The sequence below is a fragment of the Heteronotia binoei genome, chromosome 1, assembly GCF_032191835.1.
Source record: "Heteronotia binoei isolate CCM8104 ecotype False Entrance Well chromosome 1, APGP_CSIRO_Hbin_v1, whole genome shotgun sequence".
Classification (NCBI taxonomy): Eukaryota; Metazoa; Chordata; class Lepidosauria; order Squamata; family Gekkonidae; genus Heteronotia; species Heteronotia binoei.
In genome coordinates this window covers 132,615,909-132,641,424 of record NC_083223.1, presented here as the reverse complement: position 1 = coordinate 132,641,424, position 25,516 = coordinate 132,615,909, and the positions used below count along the sequence as shown (strand labels likewise).

The following is a 25,516-nucleotide window of genomic DNA, read 5'->3' as shown; positions in this document are numbered from 1 at the left end:
CCAACAAGCTCTACCAGCAGGCACAAACCCATTAAGACGTGTGAGGCAGCAGAGATCCTCCAGAAGCCAGATGCCTGTGTGAAGCCCACCAGATTTATTTTGCCCACCAACCACGGAGTCACAGGTGCTCAGCCTTTGCGGCTCAGTCAGCTCCAGATGTCAGGCAAAGGCAGCAGGAAGCTGAGTCCAGCCTGAAGGAGGTTAGAAGATTGATGTTCAGCCAGTAAGATGCAAGGCTATGGGCATCAAGCCAAACAACTGGTCCAAGAAGTGAAAGGCCACAGAGGAAGCCGTGGGTTCAATAGCTTTTTCCTGTGCAATTGCTGCAGAAGATAAGAGAGAAAACCTTAGCCGAAGGGCTGATCCAGATAAGGAAACCAAGGGTCATCTGAAGGTCCTGATGTCTGCGATGCCTGAGCTCCTGGATGTCGACAGAGAGAACGGCAGAAAGAACGCTGCCCAGCAGCGAAGCAGATCGAGCAGATCCACAAAGGGGAACTGACTGGCATCGAGGAAGTCCCGCGCCTGAAGGCTGTAGCCGGATTGCGCCAGAGGGAGATGGCCAGGAAATGGTAGAAGCGCGGAAGAAGCAGCTGTCCCAGTCCCAGAACGAGGTGTGAGCCTGCAAGAGCCTCTCCAGCAGGGAGAGGGCCCAGAAGAAAGTCCGGAAGAAAGTCCAACTTGCTAAGTTTCTGTATGAAGCTACAAAGAGGGGACTCTTTTTGTTCCTTTTTGAGTAATTTTTGGATTATTTTGATTTGACTTTTTGATGTTTTGAAGCCACTTTCCTTTGATAGCAACAGCTCTATGCATGAGGCTTGTTTGCCCCAGAAGAAGAGAAGAAAATAAGACAATCCCTAGGGGTAAGTAGCCAAAATGTGCCCAAAGCTAGTTTTAGCTTGACACATTGCTCAGTGCCTTGCCCATATATTGTGATGCTTAAGTAAGAGAGAAGATTCAGTCCTTTGTGATTTGTGATTTTATTCATGAAAGGCCCTTTGGGAAAATTGTTAAAATGAGAAAACCCAGCCCCAGAAAGAAATGTTATGTTGAATTATAGGCTTGTTTTGAACTTTGTATTGTTTTGGCTATGCAGTTTGATTGAGGTTTTCCTAGATAGGCTTTCTAGGTGCAGCCTTGCTCCCAGACCTGATTGCTTGAAACCCGACCTCTGGACCTCACTCACCGGCAACAGTGAGGTTCCACAGGCAACGCCCTCTGGATCCTGGCTTACCGGAAATGGCAGGATTCCACAGGCATCAGGAGACGACTCCCCTATGATTTTGATGCTTGGTTTTAATAGATTGATTTTAGTATGTGTGATGGTTTGTGGATGTCATGATAAATATTCAAACTCTGTTTGAAAGAGGGGAAATATAGCGGTGGATCGATAAGAACAAGAATCAATACCAATACCTAATCAATATGTATGGCTTGGCGATGCTAGGATTAAATAACAATGCTTTTGAGAAATAATCTTTTGGAGCAGTTTAAGCAAGGGAGTGGTAGCTGGCTGAGAAAAAGGGAACTGTGACAGGTCGTTGACCTTTCAAAACCGCAGGCTGAAAAACATAGAACAGAGCCTAGAGAGAAGCAAGACAGGTGCAGCGAGAAATTGTGGGCGTGTGGGTAGAATGTTTCGAGAGAAAAAGGAACAAGGGTTTACAGAGGCCCTAAGAAAGGCCCTAAAAAGGACCCAGAAGGTTGGAAAACAACTCGAATTGTGGTGAAAATATGACGAAGGCTCCTTCCCACAAGAAGGAGAACATGAGTGTTTTAAGGTAGTGCGTGGGTGGAGGCCCCCTATAAGGGATGGCAGGTAACTGTGATCATTGCTCAGACCCTCGGGTCTGGAGCCCGTGTATAGAGCGCTTATGCACGTTAAATAAAGAAGCTGTTTTCCTGACCTTGCCTCAGACCTCGTTTGTGAGTATGATTTACTATTAATTGGACAACACAGGACTTTTCCTGCTACAGAAGTATACTGGCAAGTATTAACACAATGCAGACCAAGCTACCTAGGCACAAGAACTAGAGAGGACGTCCCTCTTTCTAAATCTTAATTTTTTTCATCAAGAGCTGAAAGCCACAACTCCCTTGCATTCTCAGAAACAGTTCAGCATTGTGTGAATTTCAGCTGCTTGGCTGCTTCTGCCAGAAAAGCTAATAGTACCTAAAATGTAATTATACTTGTCCCTTGAAAGCTACATATTATAATTTCCCTCCAATTGGCTCCATTTACTACATTTTATCAGGTTAACATAACTCCTCTATTCTCCCAAAGGGATGAAATGTGCTATTGTCAATCCACATTCATTATTTCTGTTGTTGCTATTTACAATACTTTACATTTTATTAAATAAAAAGGAGACAGTTGCAAATTTCAGTATCTTACATACATCATTCCCCATCTGTTACACTAGATGCAAGTTTAGCTCCCAGGGCTTCTACTGAAGTTAAGACAACTTTATACATAAGATGATATGAGTTCAGAGTAGAATGGAAAGAAAAGCCCCCAAAATGTGAAATATTTGTTGATAACACAAATGCCTTTATAGTACACAGTTCAGCAATTTAAGTAACCACAAAATCTTTCAACCTTCACTTTGGTAGAACAGTATATTGCCACTTGCCAGTTTGAGAATCAGAACTGAATTACCTGTAAGAACAACCACGGATAATCTGAAGGCCACTGTGCTTTTTCTACACTGAAGAGGTAAATTGAAAATGAAAATTATACATAAGGAGGGGAAAAAACCTGGCTAGTGAAACATCATTGTTTATTTCCTTCATCTGAAAACTGGCTATGTGTTCATGTACTATGGTTTTCAAGTAATCCAAGCCAAAGCTGTATCTCAGAGGATATCACAACAGCAGCCTGCCAACAGAAGTGACTACTCATATCCATGGGATAAATGGAAGACACCTCATCTCCAAGAAAATGGAATGTTTGTGGCATATTCAAATATATGTAAACTAATCAAAGCCTTTTCAACTTAATGGGCCAGAGTTGCCCTGTGCTTTGAAGTGAAAATACAATATAAGCACTACTTATGTCTGAAAGAGGCATTTCCTAGTAACTGGAAGACCAATTACCTATGCCACCTTGAATCTCAGAAGGATATTTCAGAAGTGCCAACCTACTTGATCCCATAGATCCCATTTGGTCTATACCACAATTGCACATTTTACTTCTCAAAGCTAACTGGAAAACTTAGCGGAGAGAAAGGGAGAAATTTTTAAGTGTAATGGAGCCCAATACCAGCATATCAGTCACAATATTTCACACCTCAGTACATAAGATTTAAGTACAGCCTCATAAGCAAGTAAACCTGAGATTATTGTATATATACAATTGATAAAATGATAAGATACACCACAGAAAAAATTGCAGCATATGACAAACCTTTTTTTTCCTGCTGTTTTAGAGTTAGTGCTATTTCCCCAATATTCTAGATTTCAACCTGGCTGACTTGCTCTCACCCACATTCCTTGCTGAGATTTCAATAGAGGGAAAACATGGCTGCAACCAAGAGCGATCCAGAATACTCTCTGTAACATATCATCCATCAGTTACTTGACAGTAACCTGGGCACTTAAACTGCCTCAGCAAATGGGGCTTGTATATTCTAAAGTGGGGGGGGGGGACCTACTCTATGGCATTATGTGTGGCCAGTACTGGCTATTCTCTATACCAACATTAAGACAGCATAATTAGATGTTTCAGAAAACATCAAGCAAAGCTACTTGAACTAAGACACTGAAATTTTTCTCGTAACGACTGGACAATGTTCTGCTGATTTGGAGATGGAACTCTCCACAGATAATCATTCAGTTTATCTGAATCACTGTTTGTGGTCAGGTAAGAGTCTGGAGGTTTGGCAGAAGCCATGGTCGTATTTTTGTCACCATGAGCTTCTGAAGGAGTAGAGTGGGCACCTATCTTTGGATCTAAGAGCTTCGTTTGGTTGTGGGAAGCCTCCAAATCAGACCCCTCATCTTCAGATTTGATTTCAACATAGTCGTCGTCATCATTCCCATCTCCTTCAGTATCTTTGAAATTTGAAAAATAGTTCTGGGTTGCTATTTGTGCATTTGACAGAAAATTTCTGTTAACTCTAAGAATTTTTTGAGAGTCCTGCAGAATCATTTCTGAGCAGTTCTCAGGCATCTGTTTTGTGTCATCACACTTTGCAAGTCCTGGAGAGACAGTGGGCACTGATTCTTTATACTGGTCACAGAGAAAGTTCCTGCTTGAATGCAACGGCTTCTTGTCCTTCCCATGTGGATAATTAATTGGCTCTCCAGACGTGTTAACCCCAATTGAGGATGAAGATTGTGATCGGCTGTATGTTTGTGCCTTTTCATTGCTTTCTTTTCTTCCCAAAGAGTTATAAACATGGTTGTAGTGCAGGTTCTCTTTGTTGGGCTGACTTATAATAGCACTCCATCTTTGTGCAGGAACAAGGAGGTGGGGAGGAGTCTGAAGGGAAGGCACTGAGCAGGCATTAGGCAACTGTCTTGTGCTCTGTTTTGCACTCATCTCTGAATAAGAGCTTTTGGACTTCAGGGATGGTGTACCTTCTGGCCAGGCAGAGAAATCAGAAAGCTCTCCATTGCTGTATGTTGAGTGCAAAAACCAATCTTCTGCTCTCAAGCACTCAGCAGCTAACTGAGATGTTGACACTGGTGAGGAATATCTTACATTTGATGCTTCTTGAGAAGTGGCTTTGTGTGTTTTGGGTGAGGTTTCCCTAAAAATAATCTGATCATAGAGCTGAGAATATTCAGCAATTCTAGCACCTAAAAAGGAGAAAGAAGGATAACTGATGAAATTGCACTGGTTACTATGCAAGAGCACTATATGAATGTTAAACACCAACCATTAAGGACACTTGCAGCCCCACTGATTTTAATCCTAAGGAATGCCCCCTTATCTTGAAAGGTGATTTAAATGTGATGCTCTTGAGGCAAAATAATTCATGGGATTTAGCAGGCATACACTGAATTATTTAAACAGGGCTGCTGCTTTGGCAGAGCAGCTATGGGCACTTTCTTAGCCTGGCAGAGCAACACCCATCCACTCTACATTAACCATACATGGCTGTCTTGTTTAAACAAGACCTTGTGCTACTGCAAAGATACGATAATGAGTTCTTTTGTCTCAGCATCTTCACATTTAGGTTAGACATTACTGTTACAAATTCATGAAGTCTTGGCTGTATTTTCTGCTCTGCTAAATTATACTAATTTCTCAGCATCCTGTAAAGCATCCTTAACTTCAGGAATTATACAGAAATTGGCATGACCTGTAGCTTGCAAACACATTTCCAAGATAGTATGGTGGATCAACTGAAGTGTTTGGATGTATGACAATAAGGTGAACCTACATGTTACCCAATTCATTTCCATTGTGGCTCTCTATTAGACTGGACTACTGCAAGTAGCTTTGGACTGAGGGGAGTATCAGCATGGGGAGGGGAGGGCCTTTTCGTTGCAGCCATTTGTCTGCTCAAATGCACCTTCTTCCCCAAGCTGCTTTTCCCCACAAAAGATAAAAGATTCAGCAACGCTGTCTTTCATTTCTCAAGCATTTGGGAGGGGGAATATTGCCTATAGCAGAATGTCAGGCAATCTGGGGGAAATTGGTGTATACATAAGTAACGAGAAAAAGGAAAGCAAAATATAATATTCCCACAATATACTGACGTATTAGTTACAACTGAGCCAATGTGGTGCAGCACTAGAATGCTGGGTGAGAATATAGGAGATTCAGGTTCAAAACGCAACCTGCCAAGGAGGCTTGCTGGGTGACACTGAATCAGTCACACACTCACAGCCTAACTTTCCTCACAGGATTGTGAGGATAAAATGAAGGCGAGGAGAACAATGTAAGTTACCTTGGGTACCCATTGGTGAGAAAGGCAAGGTATAAATGAAATAAGCAAGTATTGTGAAGGCTTCTCCAATACAGCTACCAAAATACTAGTTCTCTGAACAATTAATATAATGTTTGGCAAGGCTATGGGTTCTGTGCATATTCTCTGCCCAGTTAGATAATTTCCCTTGATTTAAGTCTAACTAACTAGTATAAATACAAGGCAGTTTTCACCCATTGCTCACACAAAAGAACTGCTTATTTTAGTCAGTCTCATCTGGGTTAAATCTGAGCAAACGCAATCTCACTTGATGTATCCAAGAGATTTATTTATAAGAAAGGAAAAATAAAATGTGGTATCATACCAATGGCAGGACCACCTTGTTTCTTCTGTTCCAAAATGGCTGCCAAGTCCTTCTGCCTTGATTTCTGATGCCGGCTCAAAAGTTGTTCTTGCTCTTGGCTCTTTATTTTCAAAAGCTGATTTGCTTTTTTAATTTTTTGACTGTATTGTCTTGCCATCATGAAGACCCGCTTTTTTGTTTTATCTACAGTATCCACCTCATTGTCAGCACACTCTGCATTTGTACTGCACAGAAAGCGATTGGCAGATTCATATAGGCCATTTACAAAAGCTATCTCAGTGGAGAAGGAAGATCTGTTGAGACTTAATAGTGAATTTGCTTTACATGATGCTGGCTCTTCAGACTGAAGGTTGGCTTCACTTAATCTGGCTACTTTGTTGGGCAGAGTTTTGGGGAAAACAGGTGTTTCTGGTAGTGAGAGAGAAGACAATGAATGATCTACATCCTTACTCAATTGACAAAAAGTTTCAGTATGTGCATTATCTATGTCATCTTTAGAGACAGGAAAAGCTGCAAGAACATGGTCACGTGTCTTTTCTTCATTCTTCTTGATGTAGTTCTCCAGGTCATTCCAGATTTCATCTACTTCCTCTGATAACTTATCTGCAGCAGATTTATGTGAGAGAGAGTCAGAATTGGAGGAGCTGTCCAGTAAGCTCAAGTAGTCATGATCTAATGGAACATAATGATATGGGCTTTCATCCTCACTGAACTGGAGACTCTCTTCAGAAACAAATTGTCGGAGATGGTCACAACATGCAAAATCTGTTTCGAGGCCCAGAAAACTTCTCTTTTTAGAACACTTAAGATGATCACATTTGAAATTCAGCAATGATTGTTCTGGGAGCATTATGGAATCATAGATGTTCTCCTCACTTATTCTTAGATCATGAGAGCTTACAGCTGGGGAGCTTATTGTAGGCATGGCTTCATTTCTGCTGGGAGGAATGGTGATCTTGCTATGAGAGACTGGTCTTTTCTTGAAGGCAACTTCTTGGTCTTGGGTCTCATAGAGTGAGTCTCTTGCTGATCCTTGGGGAGTATGCTCAGATTCTTCCCGTCGAACCAGACCCATTAATTTCAGATCCTCAAAACTTATATTGTCATAGACGTGATCTATGTCATCGACAGTCAGTTCTTCTGAAGATTCTGGGTAAGCCTGCAGATTGTCCGTGTCAGATCTAGAATGCTTTATTTCATTCCAAGAAACATTTTGACTGAGGTCATTTTTTCTGTATCTTGGACCACATAGAGAGGTTTTCCTTTCACCAGCACTGCTGGCTCGCCTCACAATTCTGTGAGAGTTAGAGCTGGAAGTTTCACTTTGATGAGCTAGTCCTACATGCCAACTGCAAGGACGACTTGAAGTGACCCTCTCTTCACATGCAACTGAAGCTAAGTTGGACGAAGATACAGATGGTACAAACATCTGATAATCATCTTCATCCTCTACAGTCTCTTGACCGGTGCATCTGGTTGGAAACAAGGCTTGCCGGATTTGATGGTCTGTCCAGATGTTTCTTACAGCTGCTGTTCTCCCCAGGATATCCATCATAAATGAGCTGTTTTGGGGTGTGAACTGTCTAGATGTGTGATTGCTTCCACTGCTGGAAAATGGAAGGTTGGTGTTCACCTGGGAAGATTCGTCGACTGCAGGATCTTTGGAGTTCTACACAGATTTGAAATAAGAGCAGATTTTTATTTAAACTATTTATAGGCTACTCTCACTGCTAAAACTGCTTAAGATAGCACACAACATTAAACAAAACAACCTACCAGTAAAACAGATAATTTCCTATTACAAGCAGCTGTATGTAAAAATTACTTATTAAACTTAATTTATTTATATTAGTTATACTATTGCTTAATCACCTCTCCCAAAAAAGTGCTTGAGACAGCTAAAAATAGCATAAGAAGAAATTTTTAAAAACAAAGCAGCAACATTTCCATAAAAAAAAATTGTTTCATTTAGATCCCAATGGGGATCTAAAATGGAGAGCCAGTTTGGTGTAGTGGTGAAGTGTGCGGACTCTTATCTGGGAGAACCGGGTTTGATTCCCCACTCCTCTACTTGCACCTGCTAGCATGGCCTTGGGTCAGCCATAGCTCTGGCAGAGGTTGTCCTTGAAAGGGCAGCTGCTGTGAGAGCCCTCTCCAGCCCCACCCACCTCACAGGGTGTCTGTTGTGGGGGAGGAAGGTAAAGGAGATTGTGAGCCACTCTGAGACTCTTTGGAGTGGAGGGCGGGATATAAATCCAGTATCTTCTTCTTCTGTCTTCTAAAATGGTTTACATAATTTTCCCATTAAATCCTCACAACAACCTTGTGAGGTAGGTTAAGTTGACAGTGTTGTTTGGCCCAATGTCACCCACAGCTTGCTTAAGTACCTCACTTTTGCCAAGATTAACACTTCTTCTTTTTTCAACATTTTCAGCCACTTGACTGTTCAGCCTTTTGCGGCCTCCTTTTGATTTCTGTTGTGAATTTTGTTGTGGGCTCTGCAGTAAAGAAAAAAAAGTTATGCTATGGTGAATAGTCTGTTACACTGAAAAGCCATTAGCCAAATCCGATCAGTGTCAGAGCTTTGTACTGCCCTTTACACACTGTCTGGGGTCAGAAAAGTCATCATCATATGCAACATTCATGACTGAATATTTGCTTATTGAGCAGATGGGCCCTAAGAAGAATGTTTACAAAGATGCTGATCTGAAATTCAGTAGCTGTGAAGCCATCCATATCCTTAACTTTTTCTATTATCAAAATGCATACTTATAAACATGAAAAAGTGATAAACATTAGTACATTGAGTTAATAAACACTGTGGAATAAAATTCCAAATTAGTAAACGAAGCTGCTGAAATATTGGAAAAACAAACAGAACACATTAATGAATGACGTATAGTGAAATCCTACTTAGGGATACTCCAATTTAAACCTACTGACATCGATGGACTTAGACTGGAGTAATTTAGTATAGAATGCACTTCCAGGCTTGTTACTATAAATTTTAAACATCCCACAAATATTAGTAAGAAACAACAATCATACAAAAAGAAAAACCTCATTCAATAATTATTAAAAATATCATGTAAAGTCAGATCAATAAATATATAAGGTTTCCAGAATATATAAAATGTTACCTACATTTACAGCATCTTAAAACATCCATTAAGGAATTTAATGCACAGGAAGCCATTTTATTTCCAACGTTTGTCTTTTTTTTCCTAGCCTCACAAAACTGGTCAGGTTTGCCATCAATGCATAGTCTCTCAGTTTACCTAACCATTTTCTAGTTGATGGCGATCTCTACATACAGGAAGCTTCTATCACATCTGTTTGATATTTTGCTTGGAAATGCTAATGCAGGTGGGGAGACCAGGATTCAGATCCTCACTGAGTGCCATAGTCCACTAAATGATCTTCAGACAATCAATATCGCTCAGTCTAACCTACCAGAAAATGTTGCTGTGAGAATCAGTTGGAGGGAGACCCATGTACAGTGCCCCAAGCTCCTTGGAAGAATGGCAGATAGAAACAGAGTAGGTAGGAAGATGGAAAGGCTAGCCGTTGGCTCCATACCTAACCTGAAACTAGTAACAGAAGAAAGAACCACCTGCAAGGTACTTCCATCCCTGTACCCAGCAGCAGCAGTGCTGACAGGTTCAAGGAAATCAGGTTGGAAAGGGTGTACCAATGGCAGAAACCTTCTGCTACCTTGTAAAAATCCTGTCATGTGCAGCTACATCCACACTTGGATATTAAATTCAATAATAGGTACAGAATATGTCTTATATGTTGTCTAAGGCTTTCACAGCTGGAGTCCATTGGTTGTTGTAGATTTTCTGGGCTGTGTAGCCATGGTCTTGGCATTGTGAGACCTGACGTTTTGCCAACAACTGTGACTGGCATCCTCAGAGGTGTAACCCAGAAAACTGAGAGAACCCAGAGAGAACTCCAGTTTTTTGGGTTACACCTCTGAGGATGCCAGTCACAGTTGCTGGTGAAACATCTGGTCTCACAATATCAAGACTATGCCACACAGCCTGGAAAATCTACAACAACTAATACGTGTCTTATTTATCTTCAGCATCACTGATGACAACTGCAGGCTCTTTTGGCTAAAAGTTGATACAACCCACTGTATATATCATTGAATGTCTTTTTCACTTCCATAAAAGAAAGGAGGCTACCTGTTCAGTTTCTTCCTCATCATCAGCATCTGTCTGATCTGTAACGCCTATAAGAATATTATCTTCTTGATTACTACTGTAAACAGCTTCACCAGTCTTGAGTCCATTGTGATTCAATGAAAGCCTTTTCCTGGGACTGAGAAGAGCTTCAGCCTGAGACAGCAGGGCTCCTTCAATACTGATCCGCTTGGAGAAAAGCATATGTTGTTATAGTGAGCATGGCATTCTTATGCTATACTAATACAGACAGCCAGGTCCCAACCCTGCCAGGATCAGCAGTTTTTCAGATAATCTCCAATTGATGATTCAGATGAGGCGGGCTGATGGCAGGGGACATTGCTCTTTACCACTTCTGCATCTGTTTCTGTTTCTTTCTAGCACAACCCACACAAAGTTTGTACCTCTGAGCAGAAGATTCATGCCCACCCCCCTTCCAGGCTATTATTCCATTCCTCTTCTTCCTCCACATTGCATCCTTGGGTTCAGCTGCCCACAGGGCAGCTTGAAAATTATATGTCTTATATCTTTTAGCAGAAATTTAACCTGGCTATTTCACAAGCCTACAGGCCAGCCTAAAAGTTTTCTCCCCTCCTTGATTCCTGTTAGCTTAGTCAAATAGATGAAAACAGTATACATAGTTGCCCAAATTCAGTATATTATTTGTATAAAGGTTAGAAAACCAAGTCTGTAATGTTCACATGAACACATGAAACTGTCTTACACTGAATCAGACCCTCGGTCCATCAAAGTCAATATTGTCTGCTCAGACTGGCAGCAGCTCTCCAAGGTCTCAGGCAGAGGTCTTTCACATCACCTACTGCCAGACCTTTTAACTGGAAATACCACAGATAGAACCTGGGACCTCCTGTATGCCAAGCAGATGCTCTACCACTGAGCCACAGCCTCTCCCAGAGCAGGACAAGAGGTTTATACCATAACAGTGAGAGACACAATTCAAATGAAGTGCAAAGCAACAATCTTCAAGCACCCTGTGGGCTTGGAACTAACACATGAGTGTGCAGTAAGTCCTTTTGACTATTCATTTACCTGGTTTGCTCAGATGCAGATCCACCATGATGTACAACAGGTGGCTAGGATGGGGTGCCATTATGGGTTGCAAAGCAGGACACAGGCAGATCTTTCCATTGGAGCATAATGCATCACATATTTGCTCAGTTCCCTTCATTTTCAGTATGGCTTGCTTAGCTTCCAAGAGGGTTATGCCCCAGACTAATTAGTATTTATATGTGAAGGAGTCATTTGCATTTTGTGCCACAGGCACAAGTTGCCTCTGTGCCCTTTGCAATGAAAAAAGGGTTTAAATTGTGCCCAGCAAAGTGGGGGGAAAGAGAAGTGTAAGTCTGAGGGAGTTGATGCAGCTGGAATTATTTTGGGGAAAGCAAACTATTTACAAAACTCTAAAACTAAAATGATTCATTATCATGGATCTAAATAACAAACAGTGCAGTTTCAATTCATAGGAGAGGAAACATATATAGCTTACCATTTGTATGTCTGGACCCATTTCTGAAATTAAAAAGAAAATCAAATAATCCTAAATCTCAATTTGTGTAAAAATCAAATGAATGGAAACAAATGGAAATCCAGCAGTTTCACACTTTGAAGTATTTTTGCTGCTGTTTTTGCAGTATGACAGCTGCAAGTTCACTGGGAGACTTGCCACTTTTGATGCCAGATTGATGATTCTGCTGCTATAACAGATTGACCTAGGTGTAGTTATTAAATAATATTCACATGGAATTACTCTTACATATATATTTATTGTTGCTTGATGTACTGGATATTTATCATTTTTAAAGTTCCATAATTTGACTATTACTTACCATCTGGCTTTATAATTTTATGGGTTCTGGATGAAGGTTCTAAAAAGAAAAAAGAAAAACAACATCTCAGGTACATTATTATTTTTCCAGAAACAAATCACTTCACAAAGCAGGCTGTTGGTATGACCCAGGAGAGGTGGAGAAGGAAGGCTAAAGATTTAGGGCAAAATGGGAGACTCTTAATATCCAATGTTAATCGGCTTCACAGTTTAGCTGCCCCACCAAGCCTGAGAACACATGAAATCAAGGCAGGCAAAAAGCATGGATTAAGTGGTCTAAGGATCCGCCCTCCTTATCCCAATGTCCTCCAAACTAATGCCAGTTCCATATCATGGTGGAGAGACCCTGTTCATTGCTCCACCTTGCAGCCCTTCAATTTTACCACCAGCTACCACCTCTCTTACTCCAAATCCAGCGGGCTGGTGGCAGCAACTGAGTGGCTGGCCTTCTGATGAGCGTGTCTTCCTAAGCCAGAAGTCTAAAATGACCTTCCTAGACAGGCTTAATGGATGCTGCTAGGACTGCTCTCTGGTTCAGCCTCCCCCCTTCCTTGTAATGTCATAGTTAGTCTGTACATGGGAGTGAAGGTCTGTGTCATTGCTCAATGCCAGTACAGTGCATGGCATTGTCTATAGCGGACTAGTGTCAATCTGTTGTCTGTGGAGATTTTCAGTTGTGGCACTCCTATTTATATTTTACAACCATGCTACTCAGGGCTTTCTTTTTTTGTAGAAAAAGCTCAGCAGGAACTTATTTGCATATTAGACCACACCCCCTGACACCAAACCAGCTGGAACTTGGAGTTTGCCAGAGACATTGCCAGCAAAGGAGGAAGTTGGGAAGAGGCTGCTATAATGCTACCTGCAGTTTTGTTTTCTCTCCTCTGCCTGGGTTTAGCCAAAGGCAGAAGCCCTTGGGCACAAGTTGAAGAGTGAAATCTAAATTGCCTACAGTCTTCTGCCTACAATAACCTGCCTAGTGATTAGGTCCCATCCAGTATTGTTAGTTAATTTACATTATTGAAATCAGATGGTTTGGAAATTTCTGTAATCTTCTCTGGATCCCCTGAGGGAGAAAAGCAGCAGAAAAATGTCCAAACACCTAACCCATACACACACCAAACACATTATGCAATACTGTTAAACATGCACTGCTGGATGGGGAAGCAGACATTCTGTGGACTTACTCACAAAACTGGGTTTTTCATGGAACTCTAGGGCAAGGTTCAGAAGAAATGACTTGACATTCTAAGAAGAGTTACACTCTTCTAAAGTCCACTGAAGTTAACTGACTTAAAAGTGCATCCTGTTGAGTTTGACAGTATTATTGAGGATAGTACCTTGGACTATTTCCTAACCTTGACTTATCCAGATAGTAATATTTAAACTCAAATTTAAAGTTCTTTAATCTAATTTATTGGCAATCACCATAAATGATTAAAAAGTTTGATTTTGGAGTGTTTTTTTTAAGACAGCAAGTTTTGTTATTACCTGATTTCCTTCTCACCCTTTGCGGGGCAATCCTTTCTTTAGAATTACTCAATGCTTTTGTCTCTCCTTCTGGGCTATAATGGAACCCTGGGTGATCTATAAGGAAATGGAAGAAACAGTAGTAAAAAGTAGTAATTAAGTATTAATGGATACATCAGACGAACCACTTTGAAAAGAAATTCTCCCTACTGTAAAAACAATGTAAGTGCTTCAAATTGTTTCTGCAAACTGCCCTAATTTGCATTCTCTTGTTACCTGTAGATTGCCTTTATGGGGAAAATTCCAAACTTTATTTTACAATGATGTCTTTTTCTCAAGTTACACTGGCTGGATTGCTACTATCAAAATTAAATTAAATGTTTAAAGTGTATTTTTTTCTACCTTAAGTTCCACCTGGGCTATGGTTCCACCTAGGCTATGGTCATTCATATTCAGTACAGCAGGCTGATATAATTACATAGAGCAGCATGTTAATGTGGTGGTGCAGCCAAACAGCAGGGGCAGTACACTTTTAAAGATGGACGAAACAAAAGATGAGAGGAAGAGGGAACCTTAGGAAAGTACAAAGAAGTGACAAAAGGCAACCAAAATACTAAGTCAAGTTCTAACCTAGCTCTAGTAATAACTTGTTTTACAGGTTCATATACCACAATAAGCATTAAGCCTAGAGAAGCATAGGTAAAAAAAACACCATTCATGTAGTTAAACACCCTTTTCTGTATTGTTAAGAAAACACTCCAGATAAGTAGAGTCCTGGCTCAGACCAGAGGTCCATCTAGTTCAGCCTGGGACTTTTTTATATGATTGTGGACAACCGTGTCGTCTTGAGATATAAAATTTCAGATTTGGAAAATGGGAAACAAAAACCTTTTTATTTGAATTAATTCTTATGTGTATTATCATCATACACATGGTAGCATTTTAATTGTGGACAAAATGAATCACCTTTAAACAATAAAGCAGTATACATAGAACTCTATCTTACATTAAAATGTCCATGTTATACACCTGGAATTAATAAATCCTTGAGCTATCAATTCCCTACCAGTTGCTGCATGGGCGCATTTTGATCCACGACTCCCTCCAGTTTCCCTTGCAGTTTCCTGCTCTTGTTTTTTTAGGGTTCTAGAAGTCACGAGGGAAATTGGAGAAAAACACAGATCAAAATGAGCCTGCACAGCAACTGGTGTGGAATTGATTGCTTGAGCCAGGAAAAGCAGAAGCCCAGGGGTGGAGCAACTGCTAGTGAGGAATCAGTCCTTGTCTTAAAAATAGTTCATTCATTCCAAAATGAAAGAGAGCATTCCACTGCTCCCAGTTTTTCCTGCTGAAATTGAAAATAAGTTCTCAGAAAAAAAACGAATTGAAGAAACACTAACAGGGAGCTGCAGCCAATACATGTCCATTATATACATTTGCAAACATGTTTGGCATTTGACAAGTCATCTTTACATATGTACTATGATAAGCAGCAACAACACAAGCAAGCTACAGCCAGACTAAGCCAAACTAGATGATACATACTTTTTACTTCTGTAATTCTTATGACAGCCCTGTAAGGTAGGCCTGTGTTATCATCCACATACTGCAGGTTGGGACTGAGGCTAAATGACAGTGGCTTGCCCAAGGCCATCAACTGAAGTCCACCAGGCTTCAGTAACAACACATCATCATAACTATGTCAACCTCACCTAATAGGAGGGAAACTTGGTGATAGTTAACATTTGTATTCCTTGTTGGCTATTGCATATTTTCTCTTCACACTGTCTCTTCCTCCCTCACAGTTTTTTATTTAACTGCTGAAAGAAACACACTTACAGGTAGCATCCATCTCGAGAATTGCTTGCTTGGCCTATAAAACAAAAAATTGTGCATTAACTGTGAGGTTTCTATGAAAATTGCAAATACCAGTCTCAATTAGTATCTGAATTGGGGTAGGATCACCTGCTACTTTGACCTCACCTGTACCATAAGATGTTGGGTTTTTTTACAGAATTGCAATGGGGGATGCAAATATATGTGGCTACTGCACCACTGAAATAATTCACTTCCTAGATTTTCTTGTCAACACTGGGGGAAGACTGGATATGCCTCCATTAATCTATTTTATTTAAAACATGAGCCAATTTGCACCATTACATCATAGCACCATATCTCAAATTTCCCACCCCACACTGCTATTATGCAAAAAACAAAACAAAACCCATTAACCCTATATTCAATTTCCAGGGAACAATTTGTGCACCCCCCTCAATTTCAGCTAACTCTAGTTAGGAACTCCAAGTTCTCCCTCTCACATTAAAATTTCCTCTTCAACCACAAATTCAAAAATGACACTAGTTCTTAATTATGCTATAGAGATAATGAAAACTAAAGAAAAAAGTGACCAGAACAGCTATCACTGTTCTGCCCAGATGTTGCAAGAAAAATGAAAAATAGTGCTATTTTTTTAATGTCATTATAGTAGATTTTTGCAGGAAGAAAGGAGGGGGGGAGCTGTTGCTACACCGCTTGAAGGCTGCAGGTAAAGAGAAAGAGAATTTACCAGAACAGGGAGTTACTTAATGGTGCACCTCCATTCTGGAACCATATCAGTTCCCCAAAACCTCCAAAGATGAATCATGTCATCCTGTTTCAAGAATATGATGGAACTACTGTTCAAGGACCATCTACTTATATTCCTGTGGTGTTTAAGACACCACAGGAATATAGTTGTTTGAACAGCATTATTATATTAGAAAAGGGATTTGTATGAGAGGCTAAATTTCCTTTATGTCAGTTCTACAAAGGCAAGGACCTTGCTCTCATCTCCACACCCTTCTACTGTGGCCAAGAAATAAGAGTAAGATTGTGCTCCTATTTCAAAATAACAGGGGGAAAGCAACATATAGGCTGTTTGGGGAAAATGGGGAGAGAGAGAACTGCAGATAACTATTGGTGTAATTTGAAACCATTATAACTGAATGTATGCCTGATGGTCACTTTGTTACAATTGCCTGGTTTGGAACCTTTCCAAAACAGCATACAAGCCTGCATGCCTAGAGAAACAGCCCAGATATTTCTCCACTAGGTGTCACACTTGCACAACTTCAGTTATGTAAGAGCTGGGCCTTAGAAAAGTGCTGCTGCACATCAGTGTGGTGTTTCACCAACAGTTCCCTTACACCCTATAACCACAAACATTCCCTGTCTTAAAAATTATAATCTAAAATGTATAGTTTGATTCCTTCTTTATATTCATGCTGCAATATATTTAAGGTAGAAAAAGTTAAAGGTAATCCCCAGTGCAAGCACCAATAGCTGGGGTGACTCTGGGATGACGTTGCTTTCACGTTTTCATGGCAGACTTTTTACGGGGTGGTTTGCCATTGCCTTTTACACTTTACTCTTTTAAGACACCAGAGGAATATAGTTGTTTGAACAGCATTATTATATTAGAAAAGGGATTTGTAAATCCCTAAATTCCCTTTACGTCAGTTCTATAAAGGCAAGGACATTCTGCTATCATCTCCAGCCCTTCCACTGTGGCCAAGAAATAAGAGTATAAACACATTATTCAGATCCTGATTCTATGATGATGTCTGAAAGCTGCTTTAGTGGGTAAGAATATAGAGAAATACATTTAAACAGAAAATATTAAGCAATGGACTTAAAACAGGCATGTGGTAAATTAGTACAAGATCATTTTAAATGGGATACAGATTATGGAGTAAAGGAACTCCCTCAGAGCAAGCCTAATAGTATGCACACCTGAAAACTCCAGAAGCGGAGTAGTACCATCATTCTCAAGATCATATCTGAACAAGACCTAAAGTTGGCCTTAGGTTTGTCTCTATAGCTTTGCACAAAAAGGAACAATGTTTTTAGTGCTACTCTTCCTCCCTAAACACACACACACATACCAGCAATATTTGAAGTTACATGTTCAAGCAAGCCAGCTTTGTTGTCTCTGGATGTTGTGATCATCACAATTCAGCAGCAAAAACACTGTTTCTGCTTCTCAAAACTTTATAATCCAAGTAGGACAAAGGATCTGACCCTCATACAATTTCTGCATAGGGATACACAACTATATGGAGCAGTTTATAACTATTCAAGAGGTGGACTTTCAGAGAAATGAAACAATATCCAATGCTCAGCTATGGATTTACAGCATCTCAGATCCTCCACCCCCATCCATATGGCTGGATTTTTAAAAAAGAATTATGAAAGAGAACAGAATTTGTCCTAAGGTGGTTATAAGGAAGAATTGTGAAGGTGCTTTGCACAGAAAAAAGCTTTTGAACCAAACAGTAAACTAAGAATATGAGCCATTAAAGAATAACTACAGGATCAAGATGAAGAAAGCAACAAGTTTGGACAAACATCCTCTGGACAATATCTGTACACACCTCCGTTCTGCACATGACCACATCCATGAGGTTGCTTTATACTAAATCAGATGGAGCTGAACAGGGAAAGAGAGAAGTCCCTCCTACCAGTGAGAGGGGAAAAAACCCCTCACAATCCTGCCTGTGTCCAAGAGAAAGTACTTCTCCCAATAGTCTAGATGGCAGCACCCCAGGAACTGCTGGAGAATGAAGTGGAGAATGCACCCCTCACATTTTAAAAGACCAGGAGAATGCACAACCTCAAGCACACATATATGGCCAATTTCTCTCCCTTTTGCTGACCTACTGTCTAAGCAAGGCACTTACCAACTGTGTCAGGGGGCTACAATGTCTGTCCCAGAGCTATCTTCACGAAGTCAGACACTGCAATCCAAAGGAAGGAGTCCTGTGTACAGAGCTAGAATAAACGTGTAAGGAAAAATTCACACCTTACAAATAAAATTGCTAATATTTACCTTAGCTGGAATTTTGGCAGGGTGATTTTCTAGAATTAATCTCTTCAAATGAAGAATCCAAAGGCGTTTATCTTGCTGTGATCTAGCCTGTAGCAAAAAAGAAAAGAAAAATTACAAAAATGGGATAATGTGTGAACATTAGCAGAGGGCAAATTTTGGTAGAAATACTGGTGGAGTACTCAGGAGGCCCCCAGTGACTTCAGCTGCAATGTGGTACAAACTGTAGTAGCTCTTCACAGGATACAGACATAAAACATTTTGTCCTTGATGTCATGTTTCAGAACATACTTGAAATATTATGTCATTTTTAAATACCTGAACAGTGTGCTGCATCTTGGGATTTTTGTAGTGGAAGACACTGAAGCTAAGAGGCTCCTTTGGTATCACCTCTACCAGCATGAGATTACCACACTGCAACAGAGAAAAGAGAACAATGAAAGAAAATCTGGTCACTTAGTTCAATCAAATACATTTAATATTTTGAAGATTTATAAATATCTAGACTCCTTCCTCTGCCCTGAAGTATGCTGTTTCTTACCCTTCCCTCAACCAGTACAATTGACGTACCAAGATATGGGCTTTGTAGGTAAACGTCTCTTCCCTCTTCTTTGTAATAAGCAGCAGTTTTTCAAAGAGGAACAAAGTTCGCTCATTTTTTGCTTTCTGAATGCGGAATGTTCCTTCTAAAACCAGCTCCCCATAGCTTGCAAGATCTGGTCCTTTCCAGTTAGTGAGTAAGCTTTGTATCTCCTGAAAGATGAGGAATAGTGTAGCAATCACATTAAACATACTGTTTCATGGAATAGCTTAATGTGGCAAACCTCATAGAATGATGCAGCAACTATCACACTCCTTCAATAGTTTACAATGAAAAAACATTTATTCTACAAGAATATAATTGTAACCATTCTCTCATTGTATATTACAATATAAATATATCTGTCATACAATGAACAAATGGTAAACTAGTCAGCATTTCACAAATCCTAATATCACATTATGAGGTAGCAAATTCAGATGCACAAACTACTCTGTTACATGGATATTTGGCCGCTGTGTGACACAGAATGTTGGACTGGATGGGCCATTGGCCTGATCTAACATGGCTTCTCTTATGTTCTTATGACCTTTATATGGTTTAATAGGCATACTGTACGAGAGATATCATTTCAGGACTTAGCAGGCCAAAAGGACCAACATGACTGAGAAAGGTGATCAATGTATGGAAAGAAGCAGGAACGAGGAAAGAATATGATACCACAGTGGACAGGGAAGCAAAGTGAAGAAAAATGGGGTGGCACCAAGATAAAATGAAGAAACAAATTGGTGCAGAGGGAAATAGAATCTTTACTATACAGACCCAGTGCATTTTGCATGCAGCTTCATCAGGGGGAATCTTTCAGATTTTTTTTAGTTCAGCTCCCATACACAAACTAGAATGAAGTAGAGGAAAGGCCAAAGGGTCTTTGAAGCATAAAACAGCAGGAAAATGCTAGGAACTTTTTCAGTCAATCTGCCACATACTTCTAGCCTCTATATCTGTTGATTGCCAATATATGGGGTGGGGGAGAAAGCGCAGCAGGAACTCATTTGCATATTAGGCCACATCCTCTAACATCACCATTGTTTCACACAGGGCTTTTCTATAGAAAAGGCCTAGCAGGAACTTATTTGCATATTAGGGCACACACCCTGATGCCAAGCCAGCCGGAACTGCATTTCTGCTCAAAAAAAGCTCTGCATAGGGCCAAGTCCTCCAGTCCTCTTCATTTACTAGTATGGTGATCTCAACCTCTTCCATCTCTCACACACAGGATTTCCCCCTCCATGTTCTCTTCCTGTCTGGTTAAGCAGACACTTTATATATTTCCTTATTTTGGGGAGCCTGGGCGAAGCAGCAGCAGGTGCTTGCAGCCCTGCCTCCCCCCACCCAGGCTTCCCAAGCCTCAGGGAGTGTGGGCGCTCACAGCCCCGCCCCCCCTTCTGCCCAGGCTTCCCGAGCCTTAGGGAGCCTGGGCGAAGCAGCAGCGGGCGCTCGCAGCCCCAACCCCCCCCTGCCCAGGCTTCCCAAGCCTCAGGAAGCCTAGGCAAAGCGGCAGCGGGTGCTGGCAGGCTTCCTGAGCCTCGCTTGTGGAGGCTTCCTCTCTGTCCAGGCTTCCTGAGCCTCGCTTGTGGAGGCTTCCTGAGCCTCGCTTGTGGAGGCTTCCTGAGCCTCGCTTGTGGAGGCCCTGAGTCCGCTTGCGAAGAGGGCGGGATAAAAGTCTAATGTAAATAAATAAATGGGCGAAGCGGCAGCAGGCGCTCAGAGCCCTGACCTCTGAGCCCTCTGGCCAGGCTTCCCAAACCTGGGTGAAGTGGCAGTGGGCACTTGCAGCCCCGACCCCCCCCCCCTCTGGCCAGGCTTCCTGAGCCTCGAGGAGCCTGGGCAAAGTGGCAGCGGGCACTTGCGGCCCCACGCCCTTGGCCCAGGCTTCCTGAGCCTCAGGAAGCCTGGGCAAAGTCAGGACTGGTGTGGGCATGGGGAGAGGAGGCGCCTCATGGCACCCCTAGGCCAGGTGGTGCCCGAGGCTGCCGCCTAGTTGGCCTACTCTCACACGCCGGCCTTGTTTAGAGCTATATCCCTTTTCAACTTGGCAGGGAATTACCTCCCTAAACTAGAAGCTCTGTCCCTTTTTCTGGCACAAATGGGGGTCTTCAGCAGTGCTCCCACTCCTTGCCACCTTCCCAGTAGTCAGTCAGTGCTAAACTGAATTCTCTTCAGCAGTCAGTTCCCAACTTTCTTCTCAACTGATGCTATCCAATGAAATCCATTTGAGCAGCTTGTCACTCAAGGCTCTCTGGCTCTGTGAGGCATTAACCCTTCACACCCTATCACGTTTATACAGCACTTAGGAGCTTTTAAAGCACATCCAGTCACAACTATGTATAATACTGTAGCACAAAGCAACTTATTTGGTTTTTAGACACCATCATGGAAGCCATTCATACATGGTTATGTTACATGTGAACAGAGAAACCTAGAGGATTTCCTCAAGTACAAACAGAAGTCCAATGTAACCAATTCAGAAAGGCCAAAATTAAGAGTATCAAGATCATCATTTTGTCAGACAACCATATTTTTATGGTGCCTAATTCAAGTACTTTTTCTATAAATATAAGCAGAATTCCAAGATTATCAACCTAGTAAATCTCAGTAGTACCATATTTGTACTTTTACAAAGTGGTGTTACTAATTTTTGTGATTTATCTGAACAGTCATCTATCATTTTATTTGTTTTTCTTCAAAGAGCAGTATACATGGCCTCCATTTTATTCTTGCAACAGCTCTGTAAGGAAGGTTAGGCTGAGAGGAAGTGTCTGGTTTATGGTCACCCAGTAAGCTCCGTGGCAGAATGAAGATTTGAATGTGGGTCTGCTCAGTCCTCCATTAAAACTACAACACACTGAGATGTGTACAGAAAGGCATACGATATTATTCTTTTAAAATCTTAATTATAAAATGTATTGTTCCATTTCCAGTTTCTGTTAATGATTTATTTTGTATAACTGGAACTATATTCCAAAACTTCTCATTTCATATTTACTCCATTAAAAGGGATTCTAGAATAAAAAAACCCTGCAAAAACCAGTTCCCTTTTTCTGGCCCAAAACCAGTTCCCTTTTTCTGGGTCTTCAGCAATCTTCCCACTGGCAGCATTTGCAAAATTGCTAAGATTTTCAGTAAACTCAAAGATATACAACCCCACAGCACTTACATGGAAATAGACAAAGCCACTCTTAGAAATATATTAAAGATGTGGGCCCTTTTCAGCAAACAAAGGATGGAGCCCAGCTCTGCACTGTTTCAATCCCACTCGAGTAAAAGCCACTAGATTCCATAAACCATACCAGTTTTTGCTCCATGTCATTAGAACAATGAGTGCTTTTACAAACACTAAATAATACACTTTCAATCCACTTTGCAACTGCATTTTACTGTGTGAAATGGCAAAATCCACTTGCAAATGATCGCTGTATTATTCAGCATGTAAGAAAGTGCCTAATGTTTTGAAGAGTTACATACAAACATGATACAAATGCCACTGAAGAAATGGGCGGAATGCCAATAAGTTCTCTATCTCATATTACAGTTACCTCAATAAACTTGCTGCATCTCCTGATCTCAGTTACACATGAACTGACCACACTGATTCCAAATAAAATCCACATCTGCATTAAAAGCTATTTCATGCATGTTTTTCCTATACTATTATTTTCATGTACATGCCTACCTTTGAAGTATGGTGTGTTTATTTTTGCCTCACATATACTATGGAAATTAGAAGTTTCAGAGTTCTATCCTGCCCATTGGAATGGAAACACCTTCCATTCCGATGGCTCTTTATTGGTGAAGAAAAGATAATTTGCTCATGACTTTCCACTCTTTCCACTCCAATTTATATAACTGGTTCAGGAATTCTGTACCAATTCTGAAACCTATCCAGAGCCCTGGCAAACCTTGGCTTAAAGACTTGTACGATGGTGCAAAAATCCTATTCTAATAGACCCATTAGTTTCAAGTTAATTGGAAAGCTGCATGAGAATTATTAAAAAAGAATCTGTGTACCAGAGGAACACTTTGGACGATAAACTAATCCTTTTGACTGAAAAACTATTACTGTATCTAGCCCACCTCTGAGAAAACAGTGCAGTTAAACAAGGGAAGCTTCATTTACCACAAGAAGAATTTACATTAGATACCATTCTTTACATTTAGTACAATGATGCCTTTATATCTTCACACACAGATTTCTACAGAACTTCTTGCCAGTCTTTGGAGACACTTCCTCATGTAACAAATCTGTTTCCTTTGTTGGTGGTGATTCACATCAGTTAGGGTTGCTCATTTGAAAACAAATAAGTAAAAACTTGCATCTTTGATAACTTTTTTAAAAAGTTTTGAAATAAGGAAATATTGTTTTTTAAAAAATGAGGTGGGCAGGAAAACCTGGCTTGTATTGAGCAAGACAGTCTTTGTGAGTCAGCCACTTATTGGTTGCATGGTCATGAAACCATTTGATGGAACCTAATGGGATCCCATAGGCCAGAGACCAAGAGGTTGCACAGAAGTTCCCCAGCACCAGACTGTCACACACTCAGGCCCAGGGCTGGCTCACAATTAGGCAAACTAGGTGGTTGCCTAGGGCGCCAGGAGGGGTGCACCGAATTGGGCTCCCCCCTCCCAGTGCCCAAGACAACCACCTAGTTTATCTCTCACTCCTCCCGCTGCTGTTGCCAGCCACTGCCAGCCCCCTCCCTTCCCTTCTGCCACGCTTCGCCCGCCCTGCCCATTCCCAAAGCTTGCCACTGCTGCCAGTCCCACCAGCCCTTCCACCATGCTCTGCCTGCCTCCCCCCCCCCCCGAAGCTCATCACCACCACTGCTGTTGCCAGCCACCGCCAGCCCCCTCCTTTCCCTTCCACCGCACTCTACCCTACCAGCTTCAAGGTAGCCTGTCTTCGGGACCAGCTTTGGATCATTTTAAAACACTCAGCCGGGAGGAAGCTGACAGAATCCTCTTAACTGTGTGCCCAACAACATGTGATCTGGACCCTTGCCCTTCTTGACTAATTAAAGCTTGTCAGGGGGAGCTTAGATATCCTATATGGGATATCGTAAATAGATCCCTCTCTGAGGGGCTTTTTCCAATGTCTCTTAAAGAGGCCTTGGTCCACCCCCTCTTGAAAAAACCTACATTGGACCCAGCCAAATTGGCACACTATTGGCTGGTCTTGAACTTACCCTTCTTGGGTAAAATTATCAAGAGGGCAGTAGCGCTACAGTTGCAGAGTTTTTTGGAGGACATTTCCACCCTAGATTCCCACCAGTCCAGCTTCTGCCCAGGTCATGGGACTGAGACAGTACTGGTCGCCCTGTTGGATAACCTCCAGTGACTTCTGGATCGAGGCAGCTCGGCGGTGCTGATGCCGTTAGACCTATCAGCTGAGTTCGATACAGTCAACCTGACGCCTCACCGATGCAGGGATTCAGGGGTTGGCCTTGCAATGGCTTTCCTCTTTCCTAGATGGTTGGGGACAAAGGGTGGCAATTGGGGGAGAGTTGTCCCGGAGGCATGCGCTTAATTGTGGTGTGCCAACAGGGGGCAGTGCTCTCCCCAATGTTGTTTAACATCTATATGCGCCCCCTTGCCCAGATAGCCCAGAGGTATGGACTGGGTTGCCATCAGTATGCTGATGACACACAGCTCTATCTACTGATGGACAGCCGGTCTGGCTGTGTCCCAGAAAATCTGGACCTGGCGCTACAAGCCATGGTTTAGGCTGAGCCAACTGAAGCTGAATCTGACGAAGACAGTGGTCCTTTGCCTGAGTCGTGGCAGTCTGGGCAGGGAAATCCCCTTACCAGCTTTTGACGGTGAGCCACTGACAATGGCGCACAAGGTCAGGAGCTTGGGGGTGCTGCTGGAGCCTGCCTTGACAATGGAGGCCCAGATAGCAGCCACTGCTAAATCCGCATTTTTTCATCTTAGGTGGGTGAAGCAGTTGGCCCCCTTCCTTAAGCATGACGACCTGGCAACTGTGATCTATGCAACAATCACCTTGAGGTTGGACTACTGCAATGCGCTCTACTAGAGGCTGCCCTTGTCTTGAACCCGGAAACTCCAGCTAGTGCAGAACGCGGCAGCCAGGCTGCTATTGGGGCTTTCCAGGTGGGAGCACATACAGTCGGGGCTGCGGGAACTGCACTGGCTGCCAGTAGTATACTGGATTCACTACAAGGTGCTGGTTATTACCTTTAAAGCCCTATATGACCAAGGACATGATTACCTTAGTTACTGTCTCTCCCCACATGTTCCCCAGAGAGCACTTAGATCTGGATCCCAAAACCTACTAGTGATCCCTG

The 25,516-nt window shown here is 41.8% G+C and overlaps 1 protein-coding gene across 1 annotated transcript in view; it reads right to left on the bottom strand.

Moving 5' to 3' along the window:
* Window positions 1–2,530: 2,530 nt before the first annotated feature.
* The window catches only part of PLEKHG1 (pleckstrin homology and RhoGEF domain containing G1), a 250,879-nt gene continuing 227,893 nt past the window's right edge, over window positions 2,531–25,516 (bottom strand). The window contains exons 9-19 of the mRNA XM_060238686.1: window positions 19,181–19,363; window positions 18,929–19,024; window positions 18,614–18,700; window positions 15,586–15,619; window positions 13,768–13,863; window positions 12,278–12,316; window positions 11,938–11,960; window positions 10,434–10,619; window positions 8,631–8,741; window positions 6,244–7,912; window positions 2,531–4,803 (exon numbers count right to left, since the gene is read on the bottom strand). Coding sequence (XP_060094669.1) covers window positions 3,734–4,803; window positions 6,244–7,912; window positions 8,631–8,741; window positions 10,434–10,619; window positions 11,938–11,960; window positions 12,278–12,316; window positions 13,768–13,863; window positions 15,586–15,619; window positions 18,614–18,700; window positions 18,929–19,024; window positions 19,181–19,363 — 3,594 coding nt within the window. The 3' untranslated portion in view covers window positions 2,531–3,733. The remainder of the gene's footprint in view (window positions 4,804–6,243; window positions 7,913–8,630; window positions 8,742–10,433; window positions 10,620–11,937; window positions 11,961–12,277; window positions 12,317–13,767; window positions 13,864–15,585; window positions 15,620–18,613; window positions 18,701–18,928; window positions 19,025–19,180; window positions 19,364–25,516) is intronic.